Genomic DNA, 24,634 nt, shown 5'->3' on the forward strand with positions numbered 1-24,634 from the left:
TTCTCCTTACTTCCTCGGGGGTTCTAGCCTATATGGGATGGAGCCCCCACATTTGGTGGTGGTGGTGTCCCACCTTCCCCTTCAGATAAGGAATGCCCTCTGAAAGAGCCCTCCCAGACACACCTAGACGTGTACTTTAGTATCTCTTAGCCACTTTTCAACTTAACCCAAGACAGAAAGTCAAGGTTAATCTTATTCATCTGCCTAAGATAATACAACTAAAAATAGTGGAGCCTGGAATATTCTTTCCTAATAGAAATGTATGTTTATAGCCTGTAACACTGTAATTTTAGAATAAGAAACTAAAAAAAAAAAAAATCTGCTTTGTTTTGCTTTTCAATATAGTATGAGCCCATGCCACCTGAACTTATCCAAATGCTCTTTTATACAAGGACAGTTTTTCAGGTAGCACCAAGGCTAGAGAGACAGTTTTCCATGAACAGCTGCTTCCAGCCAGGATGCTTTCCAGGAAGAGCATGTGGGGGTTGAAAATGAAGTCAGCCAACTTTCATACATTTCAAGAGACAACAACTCACTTCAGAGATAATATAGAAATTGGATTTTCTTGTTCATATGCTTTGTTAATTTACTATATTATTAAGTCTTCTGGGCCCCTTGTTATAGGCAAAGAACAAAATAATGTAGAGATTTTTCATTTGCTGTGGCAAAAAGAGAAACAGTTCGTCTCTGTAATATAATATTAAAGGGTTTCCTAAGATTTCACTAATATGCAGTTCTTTCATCAAACTAACCAAGTCACTTCTCTGATTCAATTTAAACATTTTAGGGATATATACGCAGATTGTATGCACAGGATTACTAATGACATACCACTAAGGTGCTGTAAACTAAATAAGATCTAGAAAGAACAGATTCCAAGATGAACTCATTGCTCTAAAATTTATGTCAAGGGGAAATACGGTTTTGATTTCTAGCCCTCTCCCTCCACTTACGATTTTCTAAATTTTGATGAGATATTCTGAGACAGGGTCTCATGTAGCCCAGGCTGGTCTTAAATTGTCTGCATTCCAGATGTCTGGATACTCCTGACTGTCCTCTCTTAGCCTCCTGGTGTAGCTGCATCACCACACACAGTGGATGATTTGTAGCTTGCCTCAGAGCGGATTAATCTTTTACTACTATGATGTGTTCTACCAGCAGTACTTTCCTGTTTTCACTAGCTGTAACTAACTTATCAAATCAGTCACTCAAAATACGTATGCATGCTCGAATGATTTCATGTGGCTTTGAGAGAGACATAGTTGGGAGTGGTGGCACTTGCCTTTGATACCAGAACTCAGGAAACAGAGGCAGGCAGATCTCTGTGTGTTCAAGGATGGCCTGATCAACATAGAGAGTTCCAGACCAGCAGGAGTTCCATGGCAAAACTCTACCTCAAAGAAGAAAAACAAAACAAAACAAAACCAAAATAACCAACCCAACAAACAAAACAATCAAGAGAGGAACATGACACACGCAGGACAAGTTGTATTACAACCCCCTTTTTTAATTACATAAAGAAAATATTTACTTTGCATAAATAAACCAGTGTTTTGCTTGCAGATATGATAAAAATTTACCCAAGCATTGAATTCTAAGTAACAATTTTATAAACATTACATCTCAACACTTGTCCCATTGTTTGGTACATTATTCATGTGTGGAAATGGACATCCTGCTTCAGTCACTATGAAACTAGGGCACAGGATTCCAGGAGAAGCATGGAGTTGGGAAAAATGTCATGCTAGCCTCTGCATAGTACTTCCTTTCCTCAGACTCTGCGTGCCTGCCACAGGTTACAAAAAATTCCAACAGGCGTGTGGTGTGATGTACTTTCACAGGTATACCCTTCCAACAGGCGTGCGGTGTGACGTACTTTCACAGGTATACCCTCCCAACAGGCGTGCGGTGTGATGTACTTTCACAGGTATACCCTCCCAACAGGCGTGCGGTGTGACGTACTTTCACAGATATACCCTTCCAACAGGCGCGCGGTGTGATGTACTTTCACAGATATACCCTTCCAACAGGCGTGCGGTGTGATGTACTTTCACAGATATACCCTTCCAACAGGCGTGCGGTGTGATGTACTTTCACAGATATACCCTTCCAACAGGCGTGCGGTGTGATGTACTTTCACAGATATACCCTTCCAACAGGCGTGCGGTGTGATGTACTTTCACAGATATGCCCTTCCAACAGGCGTGCGGTGTGATGTAGTTTCACAGGTATGCCCTTCCAACAGGCGTGCGGTGTGATGTACTTTCACAGATATGCCCTTCCAACAGGCGTGCGGTGTGATGTACTTTCACAGGTATATCCTTCTAGCCATTTTCCTGTTCCCACATATTCAACAGGCAGGGAAAACATACACTTTGGCTCCCCCCAAAATAGTTCAGTTTCTGCCTTTTGTCCTGGTTCCATTATTAGTTATGTCCAGTTTTACTCTCAATGTTTAAGTAATAAATGTGAGAGGTAAAAATTGGTCACCTTGGAACAGAAACAATAAAGAAAAAAATCAATAAAAGAAAAGATAATTCTTTCAAAAAAATCAATACAATTGATACACCTCCAGCCAAACTTACCATAAAAGCAGAAGATAAAAATTGTCAATATCAGGCTGGAGAGTTGGCTCAGCAGTTAAGAGCACTGTCTGCTCTTCTAGACATCCTGAGTTCAATTCCCAGCAATCATATGGTGGCTCACAACCATCTATAATGAGATCTGGTGCCCTCTTCTGCTATGCAGGGGGACAAGCAGGTAGAACACTTTATATGTAATAAATAAATAAATCTTTTTTTTAAAAGTGCCAATACCGGTAATAAAGAGGGGCTACAATGACAATTCCACAAAGAATAAAAAGGGAATTATATATATAACTGTATACTCCTAGACACAACAATTTAGATAAAATAGCCCAATCCTTAAAAGATACAAACTACCTAACATTAATAAAAACAAAAAATTAGCTAAGCCATGTAGCTCCATATATATTAACTAAATTGAAATTACAGTTTTCAACAATAGAAACATTCTAAGCCTGTGTGCTTCTGGCAAATTATAGAAGATAGATATATTAGTTTTAGTTTATCTTAAAACAAAAAAAATATAAAAGGAAGAAACACATAGATAGCATCATAACTAAAGCAAAATAAACACCAATAACACAAACAGACATAGAAATCGTCAACAAAATTTTAGTAAGTCTAATCTAAGAATTTAGCAAAGGGAAAATAAGTAAGGTTTCCTGTATGAACGGCAAGATGGCAAGGTTGGTTCAATTAAAAAAAAAAAAAAACAACAGTGTAATTTACCATATTACCAGACTAAAGAAAAGTAATGTAATTATCTTAATAACATTCTCAAATGTCTTCCTTTAAAAAACAAACCCTCTTACCAGATTATGACTGTGTAGAAATAGACTCAAATCTGATAAGGGGCAAATACAAAAATCTTTCAGTTAGCCAGGTGTGATGGCACATGCTTACAAGCCAAGTTACTTGGGAGGCTGAGTCAGAAGGTTCTAGAGTGCCAAAGCCAGCCAGGGCCACTTAGTGAGTGCTGGTCCTGAGACAAACATTTAAAGGGCTCAGTGGCAGAGGATGGCTTAGCCTGTGTAAGGCCTGGATTAGTGTCTACCAGAATAAAGACAAAATAACATTGCAACTACTATCACAGTGAAGGTGAGCAAGGCAAGGGTACTCTTTGTATATTTTAAAAATAATGTTTACATTTATTTTTAAGAATTTCATACAATATATTTTTATTATTTCTTTTAATTTTTTGAGATTGTAATTATATCATTTCTCCCTCCAAGCTGTCCCATACACCCCATCCTTGCTCTCTTTCAGAGTCATGGCTCCTTTTCCCATTAATTGTTGTTCCATGCATCTTTGCATGTGTAAATAGGAAGATAAACAAGATTGACAGACCCTTTGCTCAACTAACCAAAAGAAAGAAAAGACCCAAATTAACAGAAACAGAAACGACCACGGAAACATTACAACAGACACCAAAGAAGTTCAGTGTATTATAAGGAAATACTTTTAGAAAAATCTGTTCTCCATTAAGCTGGGAAAACTAAAAGACTTGTTTGAACTGCTAGATCCAGCCAGACCACCAAATTAAAACCAACAAGCCAGATTGGCCACTTAGCAAGAGTTGGTCTCAAAACAGGCATATACATAGGAGAATGTGGGTAGGTTATTACAGAAGTAGAACAGGGACTCTGTATACATTATAACAGGGACATGAACATTTTTGTGTTTTAATATCTGTAAGGCTCTGTGAACTGATCCATCCCTTATGAATAAATACACACCTTTTGCCACTACTAGGTAATATAGCATAGCAGTGATTCATAGATCCCAAACAAACAAGGAGATTGAAACAGAAATAAAAAAGCATTCCTGCAAAAAGGGTCTTTCCACTGATGTTTCACAACACCACAGCCAAGACACCAGCTGGGTCACTAAGGGAAGGCGCATAGTCCTTGAGATCAGGGAAGGGGTACAAGAGAAAATTACATAAATATAAGCAAAAAAAAATTATACTTTCAGATTATAGAATTCTTTATGCAGGAAATCCCAAAGAACATAAAATCCCTATTACTGGTAAAGGGGTTTGGCAGAGCCACAACGTAAAAGGTCAAAATATAAGTTGTTTTATCCACACATTGAATTAGAAACCAAAAAAGTTTTTAAAAATTAAATATAAATCAAGGAAAAGAGATAGAGTACATGCTGAAAACTAAAAAAAAAAAAAAAAAAAAAGTACTGATTCCAAATTCAAGGGGAGAGGTATATAATGTTCATGTTGACAAAATTCAATGTTAAGATTAAATTCTTAATTTGATATATAGAATTAACACAATCCCAATCAAATAGTCTAGAGAATTTTTGTAGGCATCAACACATTGATTCTAAAATCTCCTGGGAGTGGTAAAGAAACTAGCATAGCCACATAAATTGGAAGAGAACAAAGTTAGAGGACCATGCAATTGGCCTTCTGGATCAATAGGTTCCGCACATCTACAGATCTAAAAATAAATATATCTGAGATAAATATATACAGACCTTATGTCATTATTTCCTGAATAGTACAGCATAACAATGATTTCATTGCACTTGGTACTGTAAGTAGTCTAAACGAGATTTACGGTCCATGGGGGAGTGTGGACACGTTATCTGTAACAGGTACTTCATACACCTTATAACAGGTACTTGAATACCATGTTTTGATATTCGTCAAGGTCTTGGGACCCAATCCCCAACGAATACTAGGAAATATCCTCATGCACATCCGGATTTCAAAATCACCTTTGCAGCACACTACCCAGAGACAGCATAGTTCCAGCAGAGATGAACACGTAGATCAGTGAACCAGAAGAAAGAATAATAAAAAAACAGAGCATACAGGCATGTCAACTGACGGCTTACGGTGCAAGGAAATTCAATAGCGAAAGAAGAATCTTTCCAATAATGGTAAATAGTTGACTACCACATACGCAAGCAAAACATCAAAAAGACCTCACAACGCCACTGTTTTCAATCACTCATAGATATTAGGCAGCTGATGTATGCGAAGCAATTTAAACAACACCCCTGTACCTCCCTTTTTGTTACGTTTATTAATTGATTTTCTTTGCATATGGGAGGGGGGGTCACACATGGCACACGGTGTGCATGTGGACGTCAGAGGACAGTTTGCTGGAGTCAGTTCTGTCCTTCCACTGTGTGGGGCCTGGGGACTGAACCCAGGTCGTCGGGCTCGGCGGAGACATCATTACCTGCAGAGCCATTTCATGAGCTGCCTGTTTTCATCCCTTTAGTGACTATGTGTCCACATACCAAGACTAAGGGAGTACGTCAGTCCTAGAAAATGCGAAGCAGCTCTAGAAATGTTGCTATCACCACAACTTTACTTGTAAGAGCAAAGAAAACCTACCTGACCACAAAACTTAAATCTGTGGAGCTGAGGGACAGAGCTCTCAGAAGGACCACCATGACTGTTGTCCAGTTCAACTGCCAGATCTGTATTTGCAGCCTGCCCCAATGTCTACAGCCAGTGTTGGCATCTGTCAAAACATCTAGGTGGCCTCTGTGAAGTGAGGCACTGGCAAGTGAATTTTCTATTCTCAGTCTTCCCACTGTCACGGTTTCTTTGTGCAAAGAATACAATTTAATCTGAGCATAGCATTGCAGGGAGCATTGCTGTCATTTTTGTGACTGGCGCGATGCCAGACCAAACACATCTCTGGAGGGAGGAGAGCAGACGGCTCTTCCTGGCCTATAGCAAGAGACTATGTAGTCAAAGGAATGAAGCAATGGTTTCTCCCAATAAAAGCGTTTAAAACTCACTAGTTTAAAAGTCCCTGGATAGGGAGGCCTGGTGGCACTCAGAGGAAGGATAGCAGGCTACCAAGAAGAGACTTGATACCCTATGAGCATATACAGGGGGAGGAGGTCCCCCTCAGTCACAGTCACAGGGGAGGGGAGTAAGGGGAAAATGGGAGGGAGGAATGGGAGGATACAAGGGATGGGATAACAATTGAGATAATAGTAATAAATTAATAAAATATATTTTAAAAAGAAAATAAATAAATAAAACTCACTAGTTATCCACTCACTTAAAAGAACTTTCCATAACCGCATACACCAGGATTGTACTTAGGATCGGCCACATGGCTCAGCACCTTAGCTGTAAAGCCCAATGCCTGGAGTTCAATTCCCAGGGCCCACTTGGTTAAAGGAGAGAACTGGGCTGTCCCCTGACTTCCCTATGAGAAAACACACACACACACACACACACACGCACGCGCGCACACACACACACACACACACACACACACAAAGACGGGGGAGGAGAGAGAGAATGGTTTTTTAAAAAAAACGCTTGAAAGTAATAAAATTCCTATACTCAAATAGCTGAAGTCTGCTTAAGGGGAGACAAAATACACTGTGGTTACAAATGCCAAAAGAAGGGACTAGTGTCCTAGAAGAGATAGGTTTGTTGCACTGGTGAAAGGGAAGGGGGTCTGCTGCTTACAATCATAAAGGCAGGCTGTGCCCACCTCACCAGCCTAGGACAGAGGAGGCTTGTGGGAGAAACCAGAGGCAGTTTGATCTTTACCCTGTTCAGTGGAAAAGTGTTAGTTCAGTGAGTGGAACTATCCGACAGTGTTAGGTGGACACTGAGATGATCAGAGTTACTTTTTAAAAAGATCACTCAAGTAACTATATGAAGGATACATTGAAAAACCAGGTAGGAGGCAATTTCAGTGTTATGGTGAGAGAGTGTGTGGTTCGCCTGGAATGCCTATGGTTTTCATAAATAAAATGAATTTATTTTATGACTGGAATCAACATTTTTAAAAATTAGTTGAAAATCAGGAGGGAGATCAGAAAAATAAAGGGTGTCCAGTCACTTCAAAGACAAAAGCAGAAGCAAAGTATGGCTGCACATGTCTGAAATACTATCATTCATGAGGCTGAGACAGGAGAATGTTCTTGCGTTTAAAGCCAGCCTGGACTATATTAACATGGCTCTCAAAACAAACCAAAACCAAAACCAAATGCTAAACCAACCAAAAAACCCAACCTAACCCAACCCAAAACCCACCCAAGCCACAGAATTAGATGTTGAATTCTCAATTAAAAAGAAACTGGCTGATACATTTATTTTCAATATCGAATATTTTAAACTCATTTCTCTGGCTTTCTAATTTCACTTAAATTCTTATTTGCCAGATGATGGACAGAAGGAAAGAAGTAAAAGGCACCAAATTTACTCAACTTAGCTACCTGACTACTGCTAACAGGGAGACTGGAGAAGGTGAATTTTCTTCTTGAACCAGAAGCCTGGAGGTTTTCTGTGAAGTGCATACACGTGTCCTTCATCTGTTAGTTCCAGGGGAAAATCTTGGTGGTGGGAAGAAAAATCGTATATACGCAGAAAATAATCAGCTCTTTTGCACCGACACTTTAAAAACGCGTTTCAACTTCTCATGTTTCCAGTTTAATTTGAGCTAACACATTTCATGGCTCATTCACAGTCTTACGAATACGTTTCTACAGCTGTGGTTTGATGGACAGGCATTGTCAGCTCAGGAGGCCCCAGTCACCACAAGATCAGGATAGCAGAATCAAGACACCTGCTAATAGACCTCCTCTCAGATTTGACTAGGTTAAATTAGAGAGCTGATGCCCTCAGACAGAAGGAAGAACAGCTTTAACTGTCCTGTGGGTGGTACCAAGGGTTTGGTCCTGTGCACCGAAACTCAAGAGAGGTTGAAAGGTTGAATCCCATGTACTTCACTATAGGTTTTTCAGGAAGTGTAAACACTTTTTAGGGCAAAACTGAGAAACGTGACGCCTTTTATTCTCACCCCCCCCCCACGCCCCCTCTTCTCCTTTCCTTCCTCCCTCTCTCCCTTTCCCTCCCCTCTGTCTTCATTTATCATTTGTCAACAAGGCATCATAATGAATGCCGAAACCGACAGAAGATTAGAGGGCAGCTTCTGTGTGGCTTACTCTTTACCGGATCATCATGAAAGAGGACGGAATTGGAGTCCTCTGACAAGAACGAGCTGATTTTTACATTTTTATGCTCTTTAGCAAAAATTTATTTCCCCTTGTTCAGAAGTTATTTGATCCTCTGGTCCTCCGACCACCGAAAACGTCTGATGTTGGACTCTTCTTGCTTTCTGCAGGGTGCGCTGAGCAATCTAGGCAAAGGCGACTCACGCGGAGAAGAGGGCAGCAACTACGTTTCCCAGGGTGCCCAGCTGGGAGCACAATAGACCATGCGTCATCCGGGTCACATGGCTGCGCGGTTCCTGGCACGCTGCGAGATTCCCGCAAGGGTCCGTCACTAGGCGAAGGGGCTCTGCTGGGCCTGGAAAACTGCAGTTCCCGGCATGCCGCACTTCGGGTGCGCCTGCGTACGGGAGCAACCCCGCTGGAGAGCCGCTTGGTTTTAAAGAACTATTTTAGTTCCAGGGAAACAGACCTGCTGGCCGTGGGACGAAGCTACAGGCTGGTGGATGGGTTAGGGGTGAGTCTGCCGAGCGCGGCCAGTCGCTGAGACCTCTGCTTTAGCCATCATCCGTTCCCCCTTTAGGTATTGGATTAGTTGGAGGTTCCTGGGAAGCCCCTTTCAGCATTAAGGTTTGGGTTTCTGCCATTTGGTTATCCTACCTGGCTTGTTTCCTAGACAAGAGGCATTTTCATTTGGGCATTGTTTGGTGCTTGTGTTGGGCTAGATCTTTGTTCGATATTTATTGTCATGTTTGTTTGGCATCCACGAAATCCAAGGCACTATCCTAGGCGGCACAACAACAAAAAAGAGTGTAACCCAAATTGAAGACATAGTAATCAACACGGGGCACACACAGGTTTTCGTGGACTCCCCCAGTGATAAGGAATGACCGGAAAAGAAGAAAGGGCCGTTTCCAACCAGCTGCTTTCCAGGCAGTGTTTGGAACATAGCACATACTCTTAGCTTCCTCTGATAGAAAGAGCTTGCACGCTTCATGGTCAGTCTCCCATCTATGGAGACATGAATACAAACGTCTCCCTTTTGAGACATGACAATCGTGGTGTCAGGCTCTGTTGCAAATACCACGGCATCGTTAAAGCAGTAACAACTTTTGCAAATGACTTGGTCAATGGTTTGATGCAAACATCGGGAACTTCACCAGCGGCGGCGTGCCAGGTGGAGACCTGCAGTGCTTAGGAGGATATTCTGTTTTGCATCCTGAAGAGAAAAACCTGAAGCCAGAAAGAAACACCTAAGCTGGGAGGAGGCTGGGGCGCTTGCCAAGCCCGTCTGGTGGTGGGTGCCTGTAATTTGGCACTGGGAGGCAGACAGACTTGAGCATGATTGGAAGCTGAAAGTTGTCCTCAGTGCTTAGGGAATTGAAGGGACGCTTGAGCTACAAAAGACCCTACCACAAAGCAAAAATAAGTAAATAAATAAGCTGTAACGGCATGTATTTATTTATTCCTTCCGTAGCAGACCCTTAATGGTAAGCTTGTGTGTGTTCTGAGGTTTCAGAAAGGTAACTTTTTTTTCTTTTGTCGCCCCCTTTCTCCTGTTTTCTGCTACTGACACTAGCCAAAAAAAAAATTTTAAAAAAAGTCTGCCCTTAACTCTGTGGGCATTCTCACAGTCTCTGACGAGGCCCTACTCTGCACCCTGTGTAAATCCTCATACACGCCGTGCCTGAGATTGTCTTCTGTCTTTTTTTTTTTTTTTTTATTGAAAAATAAAATCATTCATCCCGTGCATCCTCCCATTCCTCCTTCCTTCCCACTTTCACCCCATTCCCCTTCCCTATGACTGTGGATTGTCTTCTGTCTTAACTTGTGACTCAGAAGCATAGCTTTCTCTTTCTTACTCTCCTTCCCCCTTTCTCTCTTCCCTCCTTTCCCCCTTCCCTTCCCTCCCCTCCCCTCTCTCCTCCCCTTGCCCCTCCCCTCTTCTCTCCCCTTTCCTCCCCTCCCCCCTCTTCCCTTATATAATGACTCAGTAGTTAACAGCACTGCCTGCTCTTCTGGCAGTCCAATTCCCAGCTCTGACATGGGTGACAGAGGTCTGACTTCTCCCTTCTGCACGTGGACATCTGTTGCAGATACTTTCTTTTCACCAGCATATGCTTTTGGCATCTTTGTAAAAATATTAACTGCCTGAAATTACGTGTACTTATACTTGGTTCTTCTATGTCAGGTTTTTATTCCACTATCATTGTTTTTATTACTACAGCTGTGTGATATATCTCAAGATCTGGAACTGTAATCTCCCCCAGCAGTGCTCTGTTTTTGCTTAGGATTGTTTTGGTTTTCTGGGATCATTCGTGGTTCTATGTGAGTTTTAGGGTAGCTTTTCTGTGAAGAATGAGGTGGAGATTTTGATTGGGATTTCATTGGATCTGTAAATTGTTTTCTGAAAAATGATCATTTTCACAATGTTAATTCTACTGACCCATGAGCATGGGATCTCTTTCCACTTTTGTGTGTGTGTGTGTGTGTGTGTGTGTGTGTCTATTTGTTTCTTCACAGGTTTAAAGTTTTCATTATAGAGGTCCTTCAGTTCTACCTTAGGGTTCTATTGCTGTGAAGAGACACTATGACCATGGCTTATCTTATGAAGGGAAACATTTAACTGGGGCTGGCTTACAGTTTCATTATCATCATGGCGGGAAGCACGGCAGCATGCAGGCAGACATGGTGCTGGAGAAGGAGCTGAGAGTTCTACATCTGGATCCAAAGGCAGACTGAGACACACTGGGCATGGCTTGAGCATTGGAAACTTCAAAGCTGCCCCACAGTTACACACTTCCTCCAACAAGGTCACGCCTAATAATGCTCCTCCCTAGGGGCCAAGCATTCAAACACACAAGCTTATGAGGCCAATTTCTATTCAAAGCGCTACAACTTCCTTGGTTAGGTTTATTCCTAGATACTTTATTTTCTTTGAGTACATTGTAGATAGGAACGTGTCTGGATCTTCTCTATATGTTGGTGTTATATAGCAAAGCTGTTTATTTCTCGAAGTTGATGCTGTGTCCTGCCATGTTGCTGAATTTGTTTATCACTTCTACAAGTTTTCTGGTAGAGTTTTTGGGCTTTTTAATGTATAGTATCATATCATCTGCAAATAGGAATAGTTTGAGTACTCTTTTTGTTGTCTTGTTGCTCAGCTAGTACTTTGAGCACAGCGTGGGGGTAGTGGATATCCCAGGTTCATTCCTGACTCCAGTGTGATTTCTTCAAGATTTTCTCCGTGTAGGATGATCCTGGAGGTGTGTTTCTTCCACGTAGCTTTTCTTATGTTGAGGTATGTTCTCCCTAGCCCTATATTCTCTAGATCTTTTCTCGTGATAGCATTCTGGATTTTGTCCAGGGCTTTTTCTGCATGTATTGAGATCATATGATATTTGTCTGTAAGTTTCCTTTATGTGGTTTATTACATTTATCGACTTGTATATGTTGAACCATCCCTGCATTTCAGGGATAAAGCCAACTTCATCATGACGTGTAATCTTTCTGGTGTGCGTCCATATTCTGTTTAAAGTATTTCATTGTATAGTTCTGAGTCTGTTCATCAGAGATTTTGGCCTTGAGTTTTCTTCCTCTTCCTCCTCCTTCATTGTTGGTCTTTACTTGGTTTAGTTAGTAGAATGACCTGGCTCTGAGGAAGGCGTGCTCCTTATGTTTCTTGCCTCCTTCCTCTCTCTCTCTCTCTCTCTCTCTCTCTCTCTCTCTCTCTCTCTCTCTCTGACTAGTTTAAGAAGGACTGGCTGCATGTGTATTCTTAGAAGGCTCTGAACCTTTTCTTTCCCCTCTGCAAGGCTTTTTATTATTTTAATCTCATTTGCTATAGGTCTGTTTAGGTTATTGATTTCTTTTTGTCTTCATTTGAGTGGTTTGGCTGAATCTAGTGACTCATCTTTTGAGGGGGTTCCCAGCTTAATGGAGTGCAGGTTTTTCTTACAGTATTATAAATTTCTTGGTGTCCTTTGTAATGCTTCCTTATTCATTAATAATTTTTTTAATTTGGGTCCTGTCTTTCTTTTGGTTAGTTGGGCCAAGGGTCTGTCAATCTCATTTACCATCTCAAAAGAACCAGTTCTTGGATTAGTTGATTCTTTGGTGCTTTTTTATTTGATTGATTGGTTTTGTGTGTGTGTGTGTCCATGTGTGTGTGTGTATGTGTGTCTGTGTCTGTGTCTCTGTGTTTCTGTGTGTCTGTGTGTGTCTGTGTCTGTATCTTTGTGTGCCTGTATCTGTGTCTCTGTGTGTGTGCGTGTTTCTATTTAATTAATTTCTGCTCTGATTTTTATTTCTTGCCCTTGGCTGTGTTTGGGTTTTATTTGTTCTTGTTTTTTCCCAACTTTTTGAATTGCATCATTAGTTGTACTTGTGTTTTTTATGATTTTTTAAAAAAATGTAGGCACTTACAGCTATAAATTTCTCTCTTAATACTTCTTTCATTGTATCCAGAGGTTTTTTTTTGTCTTGTGTTTTTATTTTCATTTAGTACCAGGAAGTGTCTCTTTCTTCTTTGACCAGCTCCTTGTTTTTTAATGAGTTGTTTAATCCCTATGGGTCTATATATTTACTAGAAATGCCTTTTTTGGGGGGGGGGGCTGTGAATTGTAATTTTTATTGCATTATAGCCAGATAGGAAAAAATGATTTCATGTTTCTGAATTTGTAAAGTGAAAGGACCAGAGTTGGCACAGGACACACCAAAACCTTGTTCTCAGCAACTACTACAAATGGGTGATGTCGATGTTAGGTTCTTGGCATTTGAAATTTGTCTGCACTGATGACCTCTACTATTTTATTGTCAGTGGTTGTTCAGAGACCGTGTACTGTGTATAAAAGACAGTGAGTGTCTAGACTCTGTCCTCTTCAAGAGCTACATGGTAGCTGGGAGATTATGGCATAACATAAGAAATTAGATAGGAAACAGAACAGTGAGTGAGCATTGCACAGGAAGAATGTTCAGGCATGTTTGAGAGGAGAGTACCAGGTCAATATAAGTCTGCAGACTAAGTACTCAAGGGCACTTCAGGGGGAAGAAGACTAGTGTCTAGAAAGGAACCCAGCAGTGTGTTCTGTTCCCATGGACCAGGCAGGGTCAGAGAGTCAGATATTGTTCAAACGCCTTAAAAGTAGCATATTAGGGCTGGAGAGATGGTTCAGTGGTTGAGAGCACCCTCTGCTCTTCCAAAGGTCCTAAGTTCAATTCCCAGCCCCCACATGGCCGCTTACAACTGTCTGATGCCATTACTGGATGTGATGGCACACACCTTTACTCCCAGCATTCATGAGCCTGAGGCTGGGGGATCTCTGTGAGTTTGAGGCTAGCCTGGTCTACAAAGTGAGTCCAGGATAGCCAAGGCTACACAGAAAAACCCTGTCTTGAAAAACAAACAAAAAAAGTAGCATATTATTAAAACAGACTTCTTCTTCTTCTTCTTCTTCTTCTTCTTCTTCTTCTTCTTCTTCTTCTTCTTCTTCTTCTTCTTCTTCTTCGTCTTCTTCTTCTTCTTCTTCTTCTTCTTCTTCTTCTTCTTCTTCTTCTTCTTCTTCTTCTTCTTCTTCTTGTTCAACACAGGGTCTCTCTGTGTAGCCTTGGCTGTCCTGGACTCACTTTGTAGACCAGGCTGCCCTCGAACCCACAGAGATCCACCTGCCTCTGCCTCCCTGAGTGCTGGGATTACAGGTGTGTGCACCACCTTGCCCAGCTAAAAGTCTGTTTTATAAGAGTAGGACTGAGCGAGGCATCTTGCCCAAGATCGTCACATGCGTGTCCTCCTCCTGCAACTCAGTTTCTTCCTGCTGCGTACCACCAGGTTAAAGTGTGTGTGCTCTACCATTACTGGAGTGAGAATTTGTGGGAAACAATCTGAGTACTAGCTAATTAATTTCACGTTGCAGAGCATCTAAAAATCAAGAATAATCAATACTTTGGATGACTCAATGGGAAGTGATTAAGTTTTTGACACAGAATTGTGTAATAGCAAGAGGGAAAACTAACTGCAGATGTTACTGTATATTGACTATGGGGCATAGGAGATTGGAAACAAAGAAACCAATTAGGGATCTTTCTGTTGAGTTATGATCCTGCATGGTTCCGAATTAGAATTGTAGCATTTTGAAAGGAAGAAGGGTATTTTATGAAGGATATTCTAGAATCTGGTACAGAATAGAAATAAATGGTAGGAAAGAAGACAGCCACAATTTGAGTCTTTATATCTAGGATTGTGATACCATTAATAATAACTAAAAAGTAAATAGAGCTGTGTTTTTCATTTTTAATTCCTAAGCATAAACAGTATTTGAAACAGGTACATGCCTTTGTAAAGATATCCCAGCACTTAAGACACAGCCATATCGCTAAGAGTTTGAAGCCAGCCTGGTCTACACAGAGAGTTCAGGTCAGCCAAGGCTATATAGTGAGTTGCACACACACAGACACTCACACACTGGAGAGATGGCTCAGTGGTTAAGGGCACTTGCTGCTTTTGCAGAGGACCCAGGTGTGATTCCCAGCACCCACATGGTAGCTCACAACTGTCTGTAACTCCAGTTCTAGGGGATCCAACGCCCTCTTCTGGCCTCTGTGGGCACCAGACATATATGTGGTGCACATACATACATGCAGGACAAACACTCACATACATACATACATACATAATACATACATAATACATACATACATACAGGCCAGACAATCATACACATAAAATAAATCTTGAAAAAAATAGGAGGAGGGGCTGTGCCGAGTGTGAGGAGTGGGGTTTGAATGCCCATGACCCACATGGATATGAAGCAAGGAGGCACCTAACATTCAAAAGGCAGCAACAAGATCCCAGGAGCAAACTGACTAACTACCCTAGCAGATTTGGAGATGTCTGAGTTCAGATGAGAGGCCCTTACTCAATGTATAAAATAGGGGAAAACTCCCCAAAACACCCATTGTCAATGTCTGCCCTCAGCAGGCATGTGTACACACACACACACACACACACACACACACACACACACACACACACACACACATACACACACACACACACACAAACACACACACACACACACACACACACTACACACACCCATGCAGTGCATGTACACATGCAAAAAGTGGCATTGATAAACATAAAAAAGAACTAAATTTGAATTTATCTACCTAGAGACGGTTTCTTCCTGTCACTTCAGGTCATTAGATCTTTTCTCTTTCTCTTTTTAGAAGAATGCAGCTGATATTGAGGAGGAACTAAGGACCACAAAACGTAAAATGAACCTTAAAATTCAAGAGGTAAAAGACAGGAGACATAGAAGGAGGTGTTGGAATTGCAAAGGGAAAACAAGATATTGTTATCCTGTTATAGTGTAACTCAATTTAAATCCCATTGATCTATGTATATATTTATATTTTAAGAGGCTTCTGCAGTAGCAGTTTTCACAATGGCCTTTTTCAGAAAGTCTTTAGTATGATGGATGGTATGAAGGAGCAGAGTGAGAGAGTGTGAAGTACTCTGCCCTAAATGGGTTACCTGTATAACACACCCCTCTCCCAAACTTCAGGGATCTGTGCAGAATAGAGGATGGAAGAGCTTTATAGCTCGAGGCAGTGGGTAGCTACAGTGAGGCAGTATTTTCTAGACACAGCAGGAGAGGCGCACAAGTAAAATCACAGTGTTTGTGATAGCAGCCGTAAGACCTGTGCAAACTCAAGCCACACAGAATCCCAGCATGGGTGGGGAAGGCGGGCACAGGTCTATCCCTCTAGTAAAACCCAAGTGGCCAAACACATACGCCTATGAGAGATGTTTTTCAAATTATTTGGTGTGAGAAGGCCAACCCTAAATATGGATCCTTTGAGGGGACAAGGTACAGATAAATGTGGGCCACACTTTCTGCTGGCAGCCTAGATGAAGGACATGGAGGAAGGAAGGCCTTGCTCTTTGTCGGATCGCCCTCTTGCTAGGGTCGCCCTCTTCCTAGCAAGTTCGTCCCTCTCTGGCATTAGAATATTCTTCTTTGGGATTCTGGTGCATACTGAAGATGAGAAGAAACACCTCATAGGCTGAACAACTACCAATTCTTGAACTTTCCATAGTAGATAGTTGTTGGAATAACTAGACTGAAGCCTTGTGCTGGCTAGTTTTATGTCAGCTTGAAACGCATACTAAAGTTATCTGAAAGGAGAGAACTTCAACTGAGAAAATGCCTCCCTCCATAAGATCTAGCTGTAAGGCTTTTTTTGTTTGTTTGTTTGTTTTGTATTTTTCATTCAATCAGTTCTATTCCTCTAGGTAACTCTGACTAGCATGGCCTTTTTGAGACATCTTAATTTAAACCTTAGTTCTTTTTGGTTTATACAAAAAGTATGCAGAAAATATGTCCCACTCTCCAAACTCCTCCTTTTTAAAACATCACATTAGGTACTTTGGCCACAGTTTGTGAGATGGTAGTGCTGTGTCCCTGAAGTCCATGGTTTTCATTAGGACTCACTTCCTGTACTGTAGAGTTCTAGAACCTTTAAAAAAAACTTATCATGCTATGTCTCTACCATTCAGGTTCAAACACAGCAGTTTCCCTGCCCTAAAAATGCCTTGTACTCCACACACAGGCTTCTTCCTTCTAGGCGAACACTGATTTTTATGTTGTGTCTGTGGTTTGGTTTATAGTTGAGACAGTCCTTTGGAGTGGCCTCCTTCAGTTGGCACATACATTTAAAGCTTCTGTGTGTTTTCCCAAGGCTGATAATTCATATATCCTAATTGCTGAACAGTAATTTCTTCATCCATGCACCCATCAGAACATCCTGCTGTCTCACAGGTTTATGTGGATGTAAGATTTCCACTCATTTGGGTAAATAACCTCAGAGTATAATTCCTGGCTTGTAATGCAAGCCATATTTACCCTTCTAGGAGCTACCAACTCACTTTACAATCTAATCAGATCATTTTGCATTTTTACCATTGAAGAACAAGAGTCATTGTTGCTGCACCTTCTCCTCAGGATTTGGTGTCAGTGTCTTGAATTTTCGCCATTCTACTAGATGTGTAGTTTATCTTGTTCTAATTTGAGTGCCCTAGTGATAACTGATGTGAGGATCTTTTCATATACTTATTTCCTTGCATATATATTCTTTAGTGAAGCATATTTTATATTATTTTCTCATAACTGGGTCTTTTAGTTTTGAATTTATTACTTAATGTATTTTGGGTCTGACTTGAAGGTATCACATAACGATTCATGTGATAACAGCTGCATCGCCAGGGGTCTTGGAAGGTGGGCAGAACTTTTAAGAGGTGGGGGGCCTAGTGGAAGGTGCTAGCCCATTGAGGACAATCACCCTTGGGAAGGAGTCATGTAGTTCTCATGGACCCCCAGTTAGCTCCCATGAAAGTGGAGTTGTTACTAGAAGGAGTAAGTCTGGCCCATGAATGAGTGGCTTCTTGTCTTGCCTGTGTGATGCTTCTGTCATGAGCCCTTCACCAGAGCTGAACATATGTGCTTATCTAGACTTTAGCTCCTAAAACTATGAGATGAATAAACCTCAATTCCTTATATATTTTCCTGCCTTGGGTATTTTTTTACAGTGACAGATAACAGACTAAGACAGGCTATTATTCCTCTATTAAAGTGTCACTCATTCAAACGTTTTCTATAGTTTGTCTTTTCACTTTCTTAGTAATACTTTCAGAGAGCAGAAACTCGTAATGAGGTTCAATTAAAAATTTGTTTCATAGATAGTAATTTTGGCATTGTATCTAAAAGTCATCAGCAAACCTGAGTCACTTAGGTCTTTTCACAATGCTCACTTGTCCTTGTGACTTGCTGTTAACTAAATCATTTTTATTGTCTTCCTTTTTCACATGATGCTTCTAAGTTACTAGTGGGTCTTGACTTCCAATTTGGAAAATACAATTTAACAACAGAAAAATGAGGGCAACAAACTTGACTTCCTATTTTGAAATAAGCATGTTTCAAAGTAATCAGTGAAGTTGTAAACTGCTGTGGTGATTTCATCTTGGTTAATCTGGAGTGGTGTCCATGGGTCTCCTAACTGCAATGTTGCTTTTTAGCTATGGCGACAGCTGGCTCAGGAGAAGCACCTCAGGGAATCTCTTGAGAAATCTGCATCATCCATGCTACTCAAAATACAGGAAATGGGGTCGACAGTGGAGGCAGAGCGGAAGCAGGTAGAGATTTGCCTTCATTTTTTTCTGCTGGAGAAGTGAAACACAAGAGGTAAAGCCAGCATTCTTCTTATGAGTTTATCCTCTTGTTTCCTCCAGCTTTGTTATGATACTTTACCTTACTAACCTGCTAGACAGTCTTTAAAATATAGCACAAAATAAGAAAAGGCTCTGCCATTTAATCCACCACTCTTAATTTATGAATGAAAAATCTAGAGGCACAGAAAAATGAGTCTGTCTCAGGTTTTGTAGAGGCAAAATCTGTTGGAACAGTGTCCTCTGCGAGAAGCATTGATCGTGGAAGTCATTGTCCTCCTAGCTAATGCTGTATGTTGTAATCTGGGTAGAACATAAAGACCGAGTGTAACTAGCCCTTGAAACAAGGAAAATAACCAGGAACATATTTATGTTGCTGCTTTAAGTGATCACATTTATATTAACATGATAGTTTTCCCCTTGTTGTACTTACTATTTGAAGTCCCTCTGTGAGTTTAGGATACTTCAAATTCTTATTTTGGTAGTTGAGTGCATAATATTTATCATTTTTACCATAATACCTCATAACTGAATTATAAAAAGGAATCTCTTCTACTTAAGTACGAATGATCCTATTTAAGTCAAAATTAGTTAAATGTAAGTAATAGTAAAGATGCAGTTCATTTGCTGTCTACCCTCCAGGTGCTCAGTAGGCTCTTGTATCTACTGATTAGTGTGTTAAAGTGTACACAGAAGGCTCTTTTGGACAGCGTTTTCAAGTAAGAAACTGAAGTCCAGGCCAGGTGGTGGTGGCGCCAGTGGTGGCAACACACACCTTTAAACCTAGCACTTGGGAGGCAGAGGCAGGTGGATCACTGATCAAGGCCAGCTTGGTCTACCAAGAGAGTTCCAGGGCAGCCAGGGCTATACAGAAAAACCCTGTTTTTAAAACTACAACAACAACAACAACAACAACAACAACAACAACAAAAAAAAAAAAAAAAAAAAAAAAAAAAAAGAAAGAAAGAAAGAAAGAAAAAAAAAAAAAGAAAGAAACTGTAGTGTGCTGAGATATCCACTGTGGCATACAGGCATGCCCCTTCCATCTTCGTGACACTCTGGTTGAATTCTGCCTTCCATGTGTTCTGTCACGTCATGCATTATCTTATGGAAACTGAGTCTTTCTTGCACAATTTCAGATGCACGCTTTGCGGCAGAGCTGCATTGCCCTGCACACCCCTATACAAACAACCCAAGACCTGCTGGCCCAGGAGCAGCCGAAAAATCAAGAGTTGGAGCTGGCTGCCTCGTACCTCGGGTCTGATCTGAGTATGTAAAAATTCCCTAGAGCCAGAATTGTTTAGTTGGCTACGGTTGGTGGTACTTCCTTCAATCCAGAGTGAAAAAAATCGCTGGCCTTTTTATAAAAGAGACTCCATTGGTGCTTATATTACTCTTTCTTGTGACATTTTATCACTGTCAAATAAATCTAACTTGTAGGAGAAAAAAATTTCTGGCCCCCATTCTATATATGGCACTGGAACCAAAATAAATATTGGTGATAAAATTTGATCTTAATCTTTTTGTGGTACAAGGTTGGCTAGGGCCTTATTCATACTAGGAAAACTCGTCCACTGAGCTTTGCCCATGACTCTCTTTTGGGTGTGACTGATTGTGTCTCTGTTGGGATGGGTCTCACTGAGTTGCCCAGGTTGGCCTTAAACTTGTGATCTTCTCCTCTTAGCCTTACAAAAGTCTAAGATTACAGGTCTGTGCCACCAGGCCCACCTTGATCACTTAAGTGTGGAATAGTGGGAACATTTAGACACTGAATTGAAGAGTGGCAGTAAGCTACTAATAAGGAGATGATTTGGGCTCCCTATATTTACAGATGGGTGGTTGTGATGCATTTGGAAGAAGAGCTTAGAGTCATCTCGTCACTTTACAGATGAACCCTCAAAGGGAAGATGAGCGCATGGAAGAATCTTGACCTCAAGACCAAGTACATAGTCTTCAGCCCTTTGGTTCCTATTGTTGTCACTGTGGTACTGTAAAGCAGTGATAGGCAGTCTCCATTGCAGAGACCATGAGTGTTCACATAGATTGAATGCTCAAAGCTGTCTCTAACCATTCAAAGTTCTGAAAGAAATGGAGAAGAAAAACTTAATCCTGTGTCTTCTCAATGTAAGCGAGTGTTTTCTTTAATATGCTATCTGCAGTGAGCTAGACAGCACCAATAAGAAAATAACATGACAGGGCTGGTGAAATGGCTCAGTGGTTAAGGGCACCGCCTGCTCTTCTGGAGGTCCTGAGTTCAATTCCCAGCAAGCACATGGGAGAGTAGTACAGAAGTATAGAGAAGAGAGTAAGTCTGTGACTTCCTGCAGTTGGTAGACTCCTTAGGGCTGCTGACTCACTGGCAGGACCCAGAGATAGCCTTCCGTCTTCTTCCAAGTGTCTGCCTCCAGTAATGTCTGTTAGATTTCATGCTTCTTCCTCATGATCTCACTTCTACTTAACGACAACTGTAGGCATCTTCATTTTATCTACTTTATTTGGGTCCTTATCTCTCTATCTCCCTTCTCCACCCCTCATCCCTTCCAATACCAGGTGGGAGAGAAAGACGGTTAGTGGGGAGAAGGGACGTAGGTCTCTTTATTAGTTCCTGTTGGTTAGGGTCATTGGGTTCCTTGGGGCAAGTCCAGCCTTCACAGGATTATCTCCAACTTCTCATCAAATTGCATTAACAGCAGCCCGGAGCAGCAGGGCAGAGCAGCCGCCACCGTCTTTCCCGGAACCCTCCTTCCAGAGTGTGAGACAATCATAGTTAACAGCTGTGGACAAACAAGAGCCAGTCCCATACACCTGGTGTTCAAACAAAAACATGTTCACATAACATAACTTAAAATTTGAAGACACCTAAAGTTCCACCACAGCCAACTTTGTCAGAAAAGTAAGAAAAGATGGCTATTACACACAGCAAAAAGACCCTGCTCAAGGACCCAGCGCATACACAATAGCAGAAACTGAAATGTAGACCCTACTGCTGACTGAGCTCACTAGTCAGGAGGCCCTTCTGTTACTTAGATTAATGATATGTTTTTGGATTTTGTAAAGTATATGTGGGAGATCACACATAGATGAAAATTAAACAGTAATTCAAGCTAGCACAAGGGAAAGGAAGCCTGTCTGAAAACCAACTGTATGCTCAATATTGTCAACTCTTTTGTACAGTTTTATTACTTTAAGGAGCAGATAGTTATCTGGCTAGGTTAAGAAAAAGTACTGTTGTCTCCAATGTATTAAAATATAAAGCCATATTAACAGTAAACAACACATAACTTAAAGTAATTAAATTTTTCTCTGAAGATAGACAATCTCCCTTTGTTCATATTTTGAGTATCACTTCAGAACAGATCACAACATTTATCTTCTTTCATTTTTCACACATTTTAAATTAGACTTTAGTGAGTCACGGATTTACACCTTTTAGAAAACAGTTTCTGTAAGATATATCTTATGCAAAATAGGAGTTTTTAAGCATGCTTTATGATTTCCTGGCTTTAGAATTTAAGTGTAATAGTACTAATATAGCTCTGAATTTTTCTATAAAGTCAAAACATTAATTTCAAATGTATCTTTTGGCTGCTAGTATTCAATGCCAAACTGCTGCCCCATTTTCTTTCCTGCATGTGTGTGGCAAGTGCTTTAACGCTGACTCACAGCCTCGGCTCTGTTCTAGTTTTCTGTCTTCAGTTATAACCTGTGAATGGGTTTAAATCCAACCCTGAAGTCACCTTCCAAAGCTCTGGGTCACTGTCATGCTGTCCACATTTGCAGTCAGATGCTGGGCAGGTGCATCGAAACATAAGGAAATATTCTGTTGTCCAGGTCTGCTCCCTGCCTTGCAGTCCTTGTGTAGTTGAAGAGTGCAGGATCCACCCCGCTGTCCATGTCTGCACCTGTGTGCTCATCCAGGTCCCAACAGTCCTCTCTCCTTTCTTTTTCATCACTCTGTTTTTTTCTTCCTTGTGTTCACTGTCATTGCCAGGTGGGAAGTAGCTCTCATTGTTTCATGGGTGTGTGCTGCTTTTATTGAATTTTGACTAGAGTAATTTAACAAAAGATATTTTGATCCTTTCTCCTAGATTCATCTATGCATCAGCTAAAATGTGACCTTGCTTACTATCGCAAATGACTGTGGGCCAGGCTCTTTCAAAATTATTTATTGTCTGACTCATTTCACCTTTTTATGACATTTGCCATGTAGCCCAGGCTGGCCCCAAACTCATAATCCCCCTGCCTTAGATTCTCAAATGCTGAGACTACAGGCATGTTGGGTTGATAATTGTTTATCTTAGCATCTAGCCTATGGCAATATGATAAAGTTAATGTGTTATTAAGTTTCCACAAAGCATTGACTGAAATACAGCCTTCAGGAAGAGGTGCTCTGCGGCCTCAGTAGTGAGTTAGCATCATCGTGATGGGGACTTTTTGTTTTCAGTTTCTAGAGATAAGCTCATTTGCAAGTTGGTTGAAGAAAATAAGGTATGCTTTCCTGTGACAGAAGACAGAGATGGGCTCTTTTTAGGAAGCCATAGTCACTTACTCTTGCTGGTCTGTAGACTTCTGATTCTTCTACAAAGCTTTAGGAAAAAGTTTCATGTAAATAAGCGCTGTATTCAGGCAGTACAGAACAGTAGGAACTAAGTTATCATCTTGTGCAGGTTGAAAAGGTAAATTGGCAAAATGATGAGAATGTTGTGGATTTTGCCAATTGAAAATGATTTTCTAAAACAGGGTCTTGAATTACAATAAATGTAAACTTGTAGTTGGTTGTTGTGCAGCTATGTAGGTACATTGAATAGTACTGAACTATACTCTTAAGGTTGCCAGGGTGGTGACCTTTATATCTTGTTGCACTGTTAAGTTAGTCTCTGGGTGCCCCATCTGGAGCAGCTGCGTGGTCGCGGTCTCAGGCGCCTTGTTTGTCTTCTTGCTTCTGGGAACACGGGGACATAGTTTCTCAGTAGAGGAAGAAGCTGCGCTCTGTCCTTCCCTCTTCTAAGAATCTGTTAAGGACACTTAAACCACATCTCACATCACTTTTCCCCTTTCCCAGTCTCAGAGACAACTAGTTCTGCTCCTCAGTGTAAGTGGTGCTTTCCCCCAGCACCCTGAGGTCCTCATCGGTGAAAACATCTTGTAACTTTTAAAGATATTTGAGTATGTTCCTTTGAAATCACAAGAACTTACTGGCAATAAAAGTGTGTATACAATATCAGTATTTATGCTTGGAGAGAACTTACTTGATATAAGAATGTATAAGTGAGAACTTGAGGAATGGTATTTGGTCACTTTTTTTCTAGTCAGAATCCTAATATGACACTATTTTAACAAAGTCCTTAAAAATAAGCCATAACTTTTAGAGCAGTTTTATATTCACAACAACACAGAACGTAAAGGACAGAGATGCCTAGGTCCCCTGCCTCTGTGTGCTTTGCCTCTCAGCACATGCACAGCCTCCCCGCCCGTCACCATCTCCTACTGGAATAGCAGGACTACTCTAGATGAACCTATATCTATGGGTCATTTTAATCAAGTCAGTAGCGTACATTAGGGTTCATTCTTGGAGATGTGCTTAGTTTTTGGATTTAGATAAATGTTTAATGCATATTATGAAATACTGTGGTATTAGGGGTGAGTGAACACTTCCCTGGATCCCCTGCCTGTTCATCCCTCTCTTTCCCATCCCTTGGTAACCACCAAGCCACAGGCCTGCCTTTCCCAGAATGTCTCATGGCTGCAGTTACATATGCAAACTTTTAGATTGGCTTCTTCAGTTTAATAATATTTATATTTTCTTTGTATATTTTTATTGCTTGTAAGTTTATTTTTATGTTAAGTAATAGTACATTGTCTGTATGTACCA

At 40.9% G+C, this 24,634-nt stretch overlaps 1 protein-coding gene across 1 annotated transcript in view; it reads left to right on the forward strand.

Moving 5' to 3' along the window:
• The first annotated feature begins 5,163 nt into the window (after positions 1 to 5,163).
• Ccdc150 (coiled-coil domain containing 150) overlaps positions 5,164 to 24,634 on the forward strand; it is a 74,067-nt gene continuing 54,596 nt past the window's right edge. Inside the window, 6 exon segments of the mRNA XM_051154522.1 lie at positions 5,164 to 5,218; positions 8,711 to 9,054; positions 15,765 to 15,833; positions 18,613 to 18,729; positions 19,902 to 20,031; positions 23,207 to 23,250. Coding sequence (XP_051010479.1) covers positions 5,164 to 5,218; positions 8,711 to 9,054; positions 15,765 to 15,833; positions 18,613 to 18,729; positions 19,902 to 20,031; positions 23,207 to 23,250 — 759 coding nt within the window.

The sequence above is a fragment of the Acomys russatus genome, chromosome 12 (assembly GCF_903995435.1).
Source record: "Acomys russatus chromosome 12, mAcoRus1.1, whole genome shotgun sequence".
In the NCBI taxonomy this organism is placed as follows: Eukaryota; Metazoa; Chordata; class Mammalia; order Rodentia; family Muridae; genus Acomys; species Acomys russatus.